The following is a 12197-nucleotide window of genomic DNA, read 5'->3' on the forward strand; positions in this document are numbered from 1 at the left end:
GTCTGCTGATGTCTTCATGTCTGAAAACAAGATTCTTCTTGTGTTGTAACAGTCGTTACATTTAAAAAAATCTCAGCCTCCATTTTCATTCCTTTTTTAATGATATGTAACTAAGACTATTTATAATGAGGCCTCGTTGTTGTCTTCCAGTGGACGCTGGTCTGCAGGAGGTTTTAGATGAACATAAGATCAGTCTGAAGAGGAGATGTGAACGTGTGACTGAAGGAAGTGATGAAACAGGAAGTGGAACCCTCCTCAACAGGATCTACACTGAGCTCTACATCACAGAGGGACAGAGTGAAGAGGTTAATACCCAACATGAGGTGAGGCAGCTGGAGACAGCTTCCAAGAAGAAGACCCTCCATGACACTCCAATCAAGTGTCAGCACATCTTTAAAGCCTTACCTGACCAACAGGGACACATCAGAGTGGTTCTGACCAACGGCGTCGCTGGCGTTGGAAAAACCTTCTCAGTGCTGAAGTTCACTCTGGACTGGGCCGAGGGTTTGGAAAACCAAGATGTCAGTCTGGTGATTCTGCTTTCGTTCAGGGAGCTGAACTTGATCAGAGATGAGCAGTACAGTCTTCTCAAGCTGCTCCATGTTTTCCATCCAACATTACAGAAGGTCACAGCAGAGGAGCTCGCTGTCTGGAAAGTTCTGTTCATCTTTGACGGCCTGGATGAAAGCAGACTGTCATTGGATTTCCACAACAATGAGGTCGTGTCTGATGTCACACAGAAGTCATCAGTCAACGTGCTGTTGACAAACCTCATCCAGGGGAATCTGCTTCCCTCGGCTCTGGTCTGGATAACTTCCCGACCTGCAGCAGCCAATCAGATCCCTCCTGCACGTGTTGACAGGGTAACAGAAGTACGAGGCTTCACTGACGCCCAGAAGGACGAGTACTTCAGGAGGAGAGTCAGTGATGAAGAGCGGTCCAGCAGAATCATCTCACACATCAAGACATCCAGGAGTCTCCACATCATGTGTCTAATCCCAGTCTTCTGCTGGATCACTGCTACAGTTCTGGATCACATGTTGACTACAGAGCAGAGAGGAGAGCTGCCCAAGACCCTGACTGACCTGTACTCACACTTCCTGCTGGTTCAGACAAAGAGGAAGAAGCACAAGTATGTTGAAGAACATGAGACGAGTCCACAGGAGCTGACGGAGGCTGACAGGGACGTTCTTCTGAAGCTGGGGAGGCTGGCGTTTGAACAGCTGGAGAAAGGAAACATCATGTTCTACCAAGAGGACCTGGAGCGCTGTGGTCTTGATGTCACAGAGGCCTCGGTGTACTCAGGAGTTTGTACAGAGATCTTCAGAAGAGAGTGTGTGATCTTCCAGAAAACAGTCTACTGCTTTGTTCATCTGAGCGTTCAGGAGTTTCTGGCTGCAGTCTACATGTTCCACTGTTACACCAACAGGAAGACAGAGGTACTGGATGACTTCCTGGGTACAGACTTCAGTCAAAGGGACTCAAAGCCAAAGTCTTTCCTCAAGAAGATTTCTAAGTTTTTTGGAAAGAGTGAAGACCATTACCCATCTCTGGATGAGTTCCTGAGCAGAGCCATGGAGAAATCCCTGGAGAGTGAAAATGGTCACCTGGACCTGTTTGTTCGCTTCCTTCATGGCCTCTCTCTGGAGTCCAACCGCAGACTGTTAGGAGGTCTGCTGGGTCGGACAGACAACAGTCCAGAAATCATCCAGAGATCCATCAACAACCTGAAGAAGATGAACAATGATGAGATCTCTCCTGACAGAAGCATCAACATCTTCCACTGTCTGACGGAGATGAACGACCTCTCAGTTCATCAGGAGATCCAAGAGTTCCTGAAGTCAGAGAACAGATCAGCGAAGGAACTCTCTGAGATCCACTGCTCAGCTCTGGCCTACATGCTGCAGATGTCAGAGGAGGTTCTGGATGAGTTGGACCTGATGAAGTACAACACATCATGGGAGGGACGACGCAGACTGATTCCAGCTGTGAGGAACTGCAGAAAGGCTCAGTAAGTCCAGATGTGATTAACATTATAAATCAGTGTAGATTAGTAGTTCAGTTCTTCACAGATGTTCCTGAACTGTTTCAAATGTTGATGTTTCAGTTGGTTGTGTTTCTAGCTGTCAAGTTACTGACAGTTAATTAGAATGCAGTTAATAACTACAGTTATTCTATTTATTTCTAATAGTTGTTACATTTGTCAGTTTTGTCTTATTTCTCTTCCTTTGAGTGTAGGGATGGCTATCATCAAGGTTTTAACTGATGAACTTTCACTAGATGTTCCCAAAGATTGCTTGTGTTTCTGCCCTGTGTGTGTGTGTGTGTGTGTGTGTGTGTGTGTGTGTGTGTGTGTGTGTGTGCCGACACAGAGAGCTCTCCTCTGGATTTAATAGTAAAAATGCATCAGTGACGAACGTCTTAATCTTATTGCAAATGAGGAACAGAGTTGGTGAGATAAAGACGGTACAAGATAACGTTTATGTGACCTAAATGAACAAGAAATATATCTTGTGAATTTCTCCAACACCAAAAGCAGACCTGTTAACATCAGAGCTTATCAATAGTACGGTCTTTAATAATTCCAGCCCTGGCCCGTTTAATACTGGGTTTCGGTACCCATCCCTATTTGGGTGATGGAGGCGACGTGCAAACCTGATAAAACTAATGAAGGTCTTTAGAGGTGGTGTTGGAGGTTTCATCACAACATATAGCAGTGTTTTACAGTTATCAGTGAATGCAGTAAAGTTATTATTACCTGAGTAGCTTCTGCAAGGTGTCTGATATCATCACACATACAGGTGATACCTGATTATTTGAAGAGTATAAAATAAGATCTGTATCATTTTCCAGAGGAGATTTCTGAAGGTCTAGAGAATTACTTTTGTGCATTTAATTATTCTGGTGATGGTTTTGGAGCCATTTCATAGTGAACATGGAGGATGTTAGGGGATATCACACGGCAGAAATGCAGCTCAGATTAATGGTTTGACTTTACATTGTTTAAATAACATCAGACTAATCTTCATTAATTGGCTTTAATTAGTTTGAATTATTCATGTTCTTTTTATTATGATTATTATTAAAAACTATTTCAAATGTGTTTATTCTGTTTTCTGTCTTTAAAGCACTTTGTGACCTTGTTTTTGAAAAGTGTTGTTTACTTGTTATTTTCATCATTATTATTGTTATTATTGTGATTAATTGAATAGAATATGTCAGTGAATCAGCCACTGTGGCCACAAGTGACACTTATGTGATAATGTTGAATGTTATAACAGTGATTTGGCAGCACAAGTGTAGAAAGTCATCAGATCAGAGAACTGATCAGTAACGTCAGTTACACAACAACATCTATGTAAAGTTTAACATTAGCATTAGCCAGCACCAGCTAGCTAACAAAGAGAGATCGTCTTTTCAACTGTAATTGTTCACTGAGTTTAAAACATGGTTTTCTAATCAAGATGGTGTCATGCGAACTTTGTGGAGACAGACATGGGATCAGATCACACTGACAGACATTATGGAAGCCTGGATGTAACTCCATTATCTCTCCCTTCATCTGCAACATTAAAGCAACACACAGATTAAAGTCTGCAGGTTTGAGAGAGAGTGATGAGAATTATTGTTTCCTGTCAAACACAGTGAGATAAGATCAGCTGAACCACTGATGTGAAGAGCAAATGTTCATCAAAACACAATCTGTCAAACTGTTTCATCATCAAATACATGAAGTCAATATAAAGTGTCCTCTTTCATAATAACATATTCTGTAATCAATGTGTCATGACAGACTTTCTGGCTGTGGACTCTCAGAGACTCACTGTGAAGTCGTGGCCTCAGCTCTGAAGTCCAACCCCTCCCATCTGACAGAGCTGGACCTGAGTGACAACAGGGAGCTGAGGGATTCAGGAGTGAAGCTGCTGTCTGCTGGACTGGAGAGTCCACACTGTAGACTGGAGGCTCTGAGGTCAGTTCACTGACTGTAGCTTATGATGTTTTTTGTATATATTCAACACAACTCTCTGACTGAAGCTTTATATTTTTGGTTCATATATTTTGGGGATTTTGCTTGAATGTCTGTCCTGTCAAACTTTTCATCTCCCAAAATACCAAATATTCAGTTTTTCAGCTTCTGGTCCATCAGTGAGTGAAGATGATGTCAGTACTGATGAGGCTGTAGAGTGTGTGAGGGATATGAATGAGGTTGTTGAAGATCTGATGACAGCAGATAAAAACAGGCTGCAGACACTTTGAGCTTCTGTGTAAACAGAGAGGGAGAGCGACAGGTTAGAGAAAGACAAGAAAGACATGAATGCAAAGCTCAATATAGGTGAAGTTATGAAGTGTGGTGATGCTGATGATGTCAGAAGCTGATATGGCTGCTACAGCTGCTGTGGTGTGGTGTGCATTAAAGCAGAGCTCAGAGTAATAAACAGCAGCCTAACACAGGCCCAAACGTCCCAACAAAGAACCATCCAAGGTCTGTTTGAGGACTTTAGAAAGAAGCTGCAGAAGAAAAAGACTCTCTGCTGTAATGATGACAAAAAGATGTCAGGTGAGAGCAGTCATAGTGTTTGTGATTCAGAGCAACAACAAACTGTATGTAGTTTTATAAAGTTTCTGTTCTCTAACAAATCAAACTCTATTTAAAAATCATCTTTTATCTTTGAGAAGTGAAACATGGAGTTTCTGCAGAGATCTTTTGATCATAAAGTCCAGTAAAGTTTGAAACATCAGGATGTTAGTGAAGACAACCTACACTTCCTTCATATATCACAATAAACTGGCCTTTAATGACTTGATCCTGTTTAACCTGTCAAAATCCCACATTTCATTCAATCAAATCACTTCTTACTGTGTGTAATTATTGTAAATGTATTACATTTAATAAACACCTCTAATTCATGTCAATGCAGCAGATTTAAAACCTTAATATAACAAATCAAATCCTACACTGAATCATTCTCTCCAAAGTCACTGCATCTTTATTGAAGTAGCAGCACATTGTCATTAATATTAATGAGAGCTCTTTTTCACTTTTTGTATTTCACAGTTTTTAAGCTGCATCCTGTTGAGTTCAGCTGTTTGGAGTTTCCATTTTCTAAACTTCATTCTAAACCTACATTCTAAACCTTCTTCAGCTCTGAACACATTATTAAACACTGAATGATTTCAAGCAGGAACATTGTCTTCTAAACTTACATCTTTTATCCTCCATTCAGATTGTGGGGCTGCAGTTTGTCAGAGATCAGCTGTGTTTCTCTGGCCTCAGCTCTGAAGTCCAACCCCTCCCATCTGACAGAGCTGGACCTGAGCTTCAACAGGAACCTGCAGGATTCAGGAGTGAAGCTGCTGTGTGATTTTCTGGAGAGTCCACACTGTAGACTGAAGACTCTGAGGTCAGTTCACTGACTCTCTGTTACTGTTGTAGATCTTACATGTTTAACAATTGAACCTAATTTATGTACAAACATAACTTCTGTCCATAAAGTTGTGAATGAACTTTTGTTCATATTTTCATGTTTCTTGTATAAATGTAGTCTGCAGTCACAAAGACTTGTGTTTCTTTAATTAAAAGTTGATTTATTGAATCTTTGTCAAACACAGCAGTTTACAGGAGAAAACACAGAAGTGGAATATCAAAGATTAAACAATAGAATAGAATCAAATAAAGTAATAATCACACAGGACCAACTGTGTGTGAAATAAACACAATATTTATACACATTAGTACACAGAGGTTCAACTCCACATGTCTACTCAGATGCACGTGTGCATTAGTCAAACATACGTGGTCATCAACCCACAACAGACTGTGAAATATTTCCCATGTAGCTCCTAAAAGCAGAGCAGCATTTATCAGAGAGATGTGGGGTTTTTTTGAGATTGAATATAAAAAAATATAAAAAGAGCAGGCGCGCACATCCAAACAACAAAGAAGGTGCTGGACTAAAAGAATTAAACTAAACAAATAAAGAAAAGTCCGCACACTTCAGCTCCCTTTTAGGTCCATTTATTCCATCATCATGGAGTGACGTTTCGGGCCACAGGTGCCCTTCTTCAGACTGAAAAATACAGCTGAGGACGCCATTTTTAAAGCTCCACACAGGTCACATGACCAATAAGTCCATGACAATACACCACAGAAAAAGATAACACTATACACAGCACAAAAGAAATCAACATCAGGCTGTAAGGCCATCATACTCAGTTGGCTAAATGTATAGAGGCACCTCTGTAAAATATTCTGTACTTAGGATGATGGAAAGATACATGTTTTTAGAAAAACAGTTATCATGTTTAGTACACCAACATTTTTTTTAAACATTTTCTACCACTCTTTATTCTTTTTAAGTATAAGAGAGATAGAAGCTTGATTAAGTGTTGAGGGTAAACTGAGAGATATAAGTGATTCATTGAGCATATCTAACAAAATGGGGGCTAATTTGTGTTGAAATTTTCTATAAAACTCTATTGGATAACCGTCCGGCCCTGGGCATTTGCCACCTTGTATAGATGCAATAGCTACAAAGAGTTCGTTAGTAGTTATTGGCAGCTCCAATTTTTCAACCATGTCAGGGTGAACCAGAGGAATTTCAAGTGTAGCGAAAAAATTGTCAAAGTCTTGCATAACCAAATTAGTTTCAGATGTATATAATGAAGCGTAATAGTTTTTAAATTCATCATTAATCTTTTTGGAGTCTAACGTAGTATCTACCGACGTTCTAATTTGGGGAATTTGGTGAGAAGAGGCTGGCCTCAGCTCTGAACACATTATTAAACACTGAATGATTTCAAGCAGGAACATTGTCTTCTAAACTTACTTTTTTTATTCTTCATTCAGATTGAGTGGTTGCAGTTTGACAGAAATCAGCTGTGTTTCTTTGGCCTCAGCTCTGAAGTCCAACCCCTCCCATCTGACAGAGCTGGACCTGGGTAGAAACAAGCTGCAGGATTCAGGAGTGAAGCTGCTGTGTGATTTTCTGGAGAGTCCACACTGTAGACTGAAGACTCTGAGGTCAGTTCACTGACTCTATGTTACTGTTGTAGATCTTACATGTTTAACAATTGAACCTAATTTATGTACAAACATAACTTCCATCTATAAAGTTGTGAATGAACTTTTGTTCATATTTTCATGTTTCTTGTATAAATGTAGTCTGCAGTCACAAAGACTTGTGTTTCTTTAATTAACAGTTGATTTATTGAATCTTTGTCAAACACAGCAGTTTACAGGAGAAAACACAGAAGTGGAATATCAAAGATTAAACAATAGAATAGAATCAAATAAAGTAATAATCACACAGGACCAACTGTGTGTGAAATAAACACAACATTTACACACATTAGTACACAGAGATTCAACTCCACATGTCTACACAGATGCACGTGTGCATTAGTCAAACATATGTGGTCATCAACCCACAACAGACTGTGAAATATTTCCCATGTAGCTCCTAAAAGCAGAGCAGCATTTACCAGAGACATGTGGTTTTCTTTTGAGATTGAACATGATTTTTTCTGATGTCATGTACGAAAACATTTCTTTGAGCCACATGGAGACAGGGGGAGGATCTGCACTTTTCCATCATACAGCAATACATTTATTAGCAGCCATCATGGCCAGTTTGATCAAGTGAAGCTTGTTTCTTTTGGAGAGAGGGATATCAGATATGTTGCCTAGTCAGGCTAGTTTAGGTGAACAGGAGATCTCAAAGCCAATCATCTCTTTAAGAATCTCCAATATTGATCCCCAATAAAGTCTGAATTTATGACATTTCCAGAAGATGTGAATAAGGTTACCTGTCTCTGTTTTACATGGAGGGCAAAGATGTGAAATGGATTCATTGATCCTACGGAGTCTTTGTGGGGTCAAATAGGTTCTGTGGATAATGTTGAACTGTAAAAGCTTATGGCAGCTGTTCTATGAGAAGGATAGTGCTTCCTCACATATTGATTCACATCTACTGTCTTCAAAAGTACATTCCAGCTCCTGCTCCCGTTTGGTCCTCAAGGTTAGGAGTTTAGTCTCTGTGAGGACCTCAATTCTTTCATGAGTTTATTTAATTTTATTTTTATATTTGCACAGACGTTAAACTGTTTTAAATCTAAATAGTAAAAAAGAAATAATTAAGAAATGTATCAACAGAGGTCAAGAAGCCACAGGCTTATACAAACAGACCTCCCCTCAACTTCAGGAGAAAAACAGCAGGGCTAAACTGAAAAAATACAGGAAAAATACAACAAAAGATAAATGACAAAGACACAAAACCACTAACTATAACCCAGTGAACACAGAGACTTGAAGTTGTTTACATGCTGGAACGTATGACAGCAAGGCTGCAACTGAAAATGGACACTTTTAAACAAAGGTGGACTCAAGTCACGCTATATTTGGTAATCTAATTGAATAGATTCAGGTTGTGGTAAATGACGGTATTATCAATCAATCAATCAATCAATTTTATTTATAAAGCCCAATATCACAAATCACAATTTGCCTCACAGGGCTTTACAGCATACGACATCCCTCTGTCCTTATGACCCTCACAGCTGATCAGGAAAAACTCCCCAAAAAACCCTTTAACGGGGGAAAAAAAAACGGTAGAAACCTCAGGAAGAGCAACTGAGGAGGGATCCCTCTTCCAGGACGGACAGACGTGCAATAGATGTCGTACAAAAATATAATTATAATTATATATATAATTATAATGGTGCATCATTAAAAAATGCCATTCTTGTGTTCCTGTGTAACTGAACCTGCTGTGGTGTGTGTGAATGTATATATGTATATGGAAATAAAAAGTTTGTAAGTCCCGTACACAGCAACTAAGTGCTTCTTCTAGGTGCCAGCTGGTGCAGGATAAATCACAGTCAAAAATTAAAAAAACAGGGACTTCTGGGTGATGCCATGTGTGTGATGGTCGCATAGATCGTTGCTCTGACTCAATCGGTCTTAAAAACATATATTTTAATATTGAACATAGAATATATTGAATATAGGAGCTAGGGCTGCTCCGTGAAATCTCCAAAGACATTCACAACTTCAAATAAGAAAGAAATACGGCGATCTCCGAGCTCGAGTGCGACCTAAGAAAGGACTTGAAGGAAGAGTTTGATACATTTAAGCTCGAGCTGAATCAGAAGCTAACGGAGGTGGGCACAGCCCTCCATGATCAAGGCCAAGCTGTCACCAAAGCAGAGCAGCGCATCTCGGATATGGAGGATAGCGGGATGGTAACTAAAGAGGTTCTGCTCTGTCTGCTTAAAGAACAACGCAAGCTCCAGGAAAAAGTAATGGACTTAGAGAGTAGATCTAGAAGAAATAACATCCGTGTTTATGGCATACCTGAGGACTCCGAGGGCAACTTGATGATCAAGTTTGTGGAAAACTTGTTGACTACGGAGCTCCCCTTACCCAATGGCACATCTTTGCAAATTCAATGCGCTCACAGAGCCTTGACACGGAAGCCGGGACCCAACGCTAATCCAAGATCCATCGTAATAAATTTCCTGCAGTTTGATGTGAAAGAGACAATCCTGAAGCTGGCGTGGAAGAAGAAAATTCACATAAACAACAAACAGATTTTCTTTGACCACGACTACGCCTACGAAGTGATGGAGAAGCGTAGAGCCTACAGGGAAATTAAAAAGGCCCTTAAAGAGAAGGGTATTCGTTTCCAAACGCCGTTTACGAGGATGCGAATCCACTGGAGTGACGGGACCCGGACCTACGAGGACGCACAGGAGGCTGCAAGGGAGCTGAGGTCGTGGGGCATCCTGGTGTCTATAAGAGAAGACTCGAACCTGAGCGTAGAGGACAGCATACGGAGGGCGTTTCCATGGCAACAAGAACACTTGGAGACACAAGTGGGAGAGAAATTCCAAGAGTTCAGGAGAGCGCCTCAACACCAGAAGAACGGAGATGACATGGAGCAGTGACTGGGTAAAAGGCGGTAACTTTTAGTTACTCTCCCCTCTCTTTTGTTCTTAAACATTTTAAATCACCGATTGAACTGAGTAGTATTGAAGTAGTTGGACTAATCTAGGGGATATGGAGTGTTCACACAGGTCAGTCATTCCACCACTTGGGAGGGCCCCAACCACACAGGAGGGCAATATCCCTCTACCCGCCAGCAGGGACTGTAAAGGGGCTGATGTCCCCTTTTCCTGCGAAGTCTCTGTGTTCTTGAGTTTGTATTTTTGTTTTCTGTTCAAAACTGGGGAGATCTGTTTTTGTTCAGTTCATGGTATGACATATATCATTGTTCAGGTTCTTACTCCATATATTATGGCATTGAAAACAAAAATGTTGAGTGTGGTCACATGGTTAAGGTAATTTCTCTAAATGTCAACAGGCTCTTGAGTCCAGCCAAAAGAAATAAAATATTCACTAAATTAAAAAGAGAGAATATAGATATCGCATTCCTGCAGGAAACCCATATGACAGGGGGTGAGCATGAAAAACTAAAAAGACAAGGATTTAAACATGTATTTTTTTTCTTCAAACGGATTAAAACACACGAGGGGTAGCTATAATGATCTCAGGAGGAGTTATATATGAACATATAGCTTCAACGAAGGATAGAGAAGGCAGATTTGTGTTAATAAAGGGAAAAGTGGATGGAAACTTGTTCACCTTTTATAACGTATATATCCCCCCAGGTTCAGAGCCTGATTTTTATGTACAAATTCTGGATAGGATTGCAACAGAAGCACAAGGGACACTTGTATGTGGGGGGGATTTTAACTTTGTTTTAAACCCACATCTGGACTCATCAGGAACAAGAATATCACAATCCAAAAAAACAACAAAGAGAATAAATTCAATAATTTCAGAAATAGGACTGATCGATGTTTGGAGATTCCTAAACCCACCAGTTAAAGACTTCACTTTCTTTTCACCCCAGTATCAGACTATCTAGAACATAATGACAGGTGTCTCCACCAGTGCTCTGGAATGCATATGAAGCAGTACTGAGGGGGAAGGTGATCGCAGTAACATCTTTCCTTAAAAAACAAAGGGCAGAAAAACTTATCACTCTTCAAACTGAATTGAAAAAAATAGAATCTGAGCACAAGAATACAATGGATCCTAAAACAAAAGTGGAAATGTAAAAAAAAAAGGAACCAGATTGAAGAAATATATGCACAAGAAATTCAAAGGAAACTACTATACACCAAACAAAAATATTATGAAGGAGGTAGTAAATACACAAAAATATTGGCCTATAAATTACGAAAACAGCAGGCCGACAACACAATATTTAAAATAAGAGACCCAAAAACAAACAATATCCATCACCAAATGAAGGAAATAAAAAACAGTTTTAAGGAGTACTATGAAAAATTATATTCACAACCTCAGGTTTAAAATGATAAAAAAATTGAGTCACTGCTTGAATCACTGAATTTGCCGGTCCTTACAGAAGATCAAAACAAATTATTAATGTCACAAATAACGAAAATAGAAATACATTCAGCTATGTCCAGATTGAAAATTAATAAGTCCCCGGGCCCAGATGGATTCACCTCCGAGTTCTACAAGAGTCTGAAAGAGGTTGTGACGCCAGTTCTATTAAACACATTTAACTGGGTTTTGACAAAAGGAGAAACCCCAGCCTCTTGGAAAGAAGCGATTATTTCAGTCATACTGAAAGAAGGAAAAGATAAATTAGATTGTGCAAATTATAGGCCAATTAGTATACTTAATCTGGATTATAAATTGTTGACTTCAATAATTGCTAAAAGACTTGAAAATATTTTACCCCAAATAATTAATATGGACCAAACAGGATTTGTGGTGACACGTCAGACCCATGACAATATTAGAAGATCTTTACAAATAATTATACATATAAAAGAATAGAAACTGCAGGCCATGTTGATAAGTTTAGATGCTGAAAAGGCTTTTGATTCGGTTAGATGGAAATTTTTATTTAAAGTCATGGAAAAACTAGGGTTTAATGAGGGTATTATTAAGACAATAGAAGCTTTATACAATCAACCATCAGCCAGACTGAAAATTAATGGCAAGCTCACAGATTCCTTTGCATTAGAGAGATCCACAAGACAAGGATGCCCATTGAGTCCTCTTTTATTTGCATTTTTTATAGAACCACTGGCGCAATGGATCAGACAGAACAAGAATATAAAAGACATAGAAATGGCAGCGGGGGAACAAAAATTTGCCC

The 12197-nt window shown here is 39.6% G+C and overlaps 1 protein-coding gene across 9 annotated transcripts in view; it reads left to right on the top strand.

The window, feature by feature from the left end:
• LOC125881956 (NLR family CARD domain-containing protein 3-like) overlaps positions 1–12197 on the top strand; it is a 45687-nt gene that overhangs the window by 15104 nt on the left and 18386 nt on the right. For 8 of the 9 annotated variants that reach the window (XR_007448264.1, XM_049565460.1, XM_049565463.1 and 5 more), the window contains 4 exons: positions 151–2011; positions 3794–3970; positions 5226–5402; positions 6848–7021. Coding sequence is in view for 8 of the 9 variants with exons in the window: in XM_049565460.1 (XP_049421417.1) it covers positions 151–2011; positions 3794–3970; positions 5226–5402; positions 6848–7021 (2389 nt within the window). In the remaining variant the exon portion in view is untranslated. The remainder of the gene's footprint in view (positions 1–150; positions 2012–3793; positions 3971–5225; positions 5403–6847; positions 7022–12197) is intronic. The other variant, XM_049565461.1, reaches the window with a different exon arrangement.

Source organism: Epinephelus fuscoguttatus, linkage group LG21 (assembly GCF_011397635.1).
Source record: "Epinephelus fuscoguttatus linkage group LG21, E.fuscoguttatus.final_Chr_v1".
Lineage (NCBI taxonomy): Eukaryota > Metazoa > Chordata > Actinopteri > Perciformes > Serranidae > Epinephelus > Epinephelus fuscoguttatus.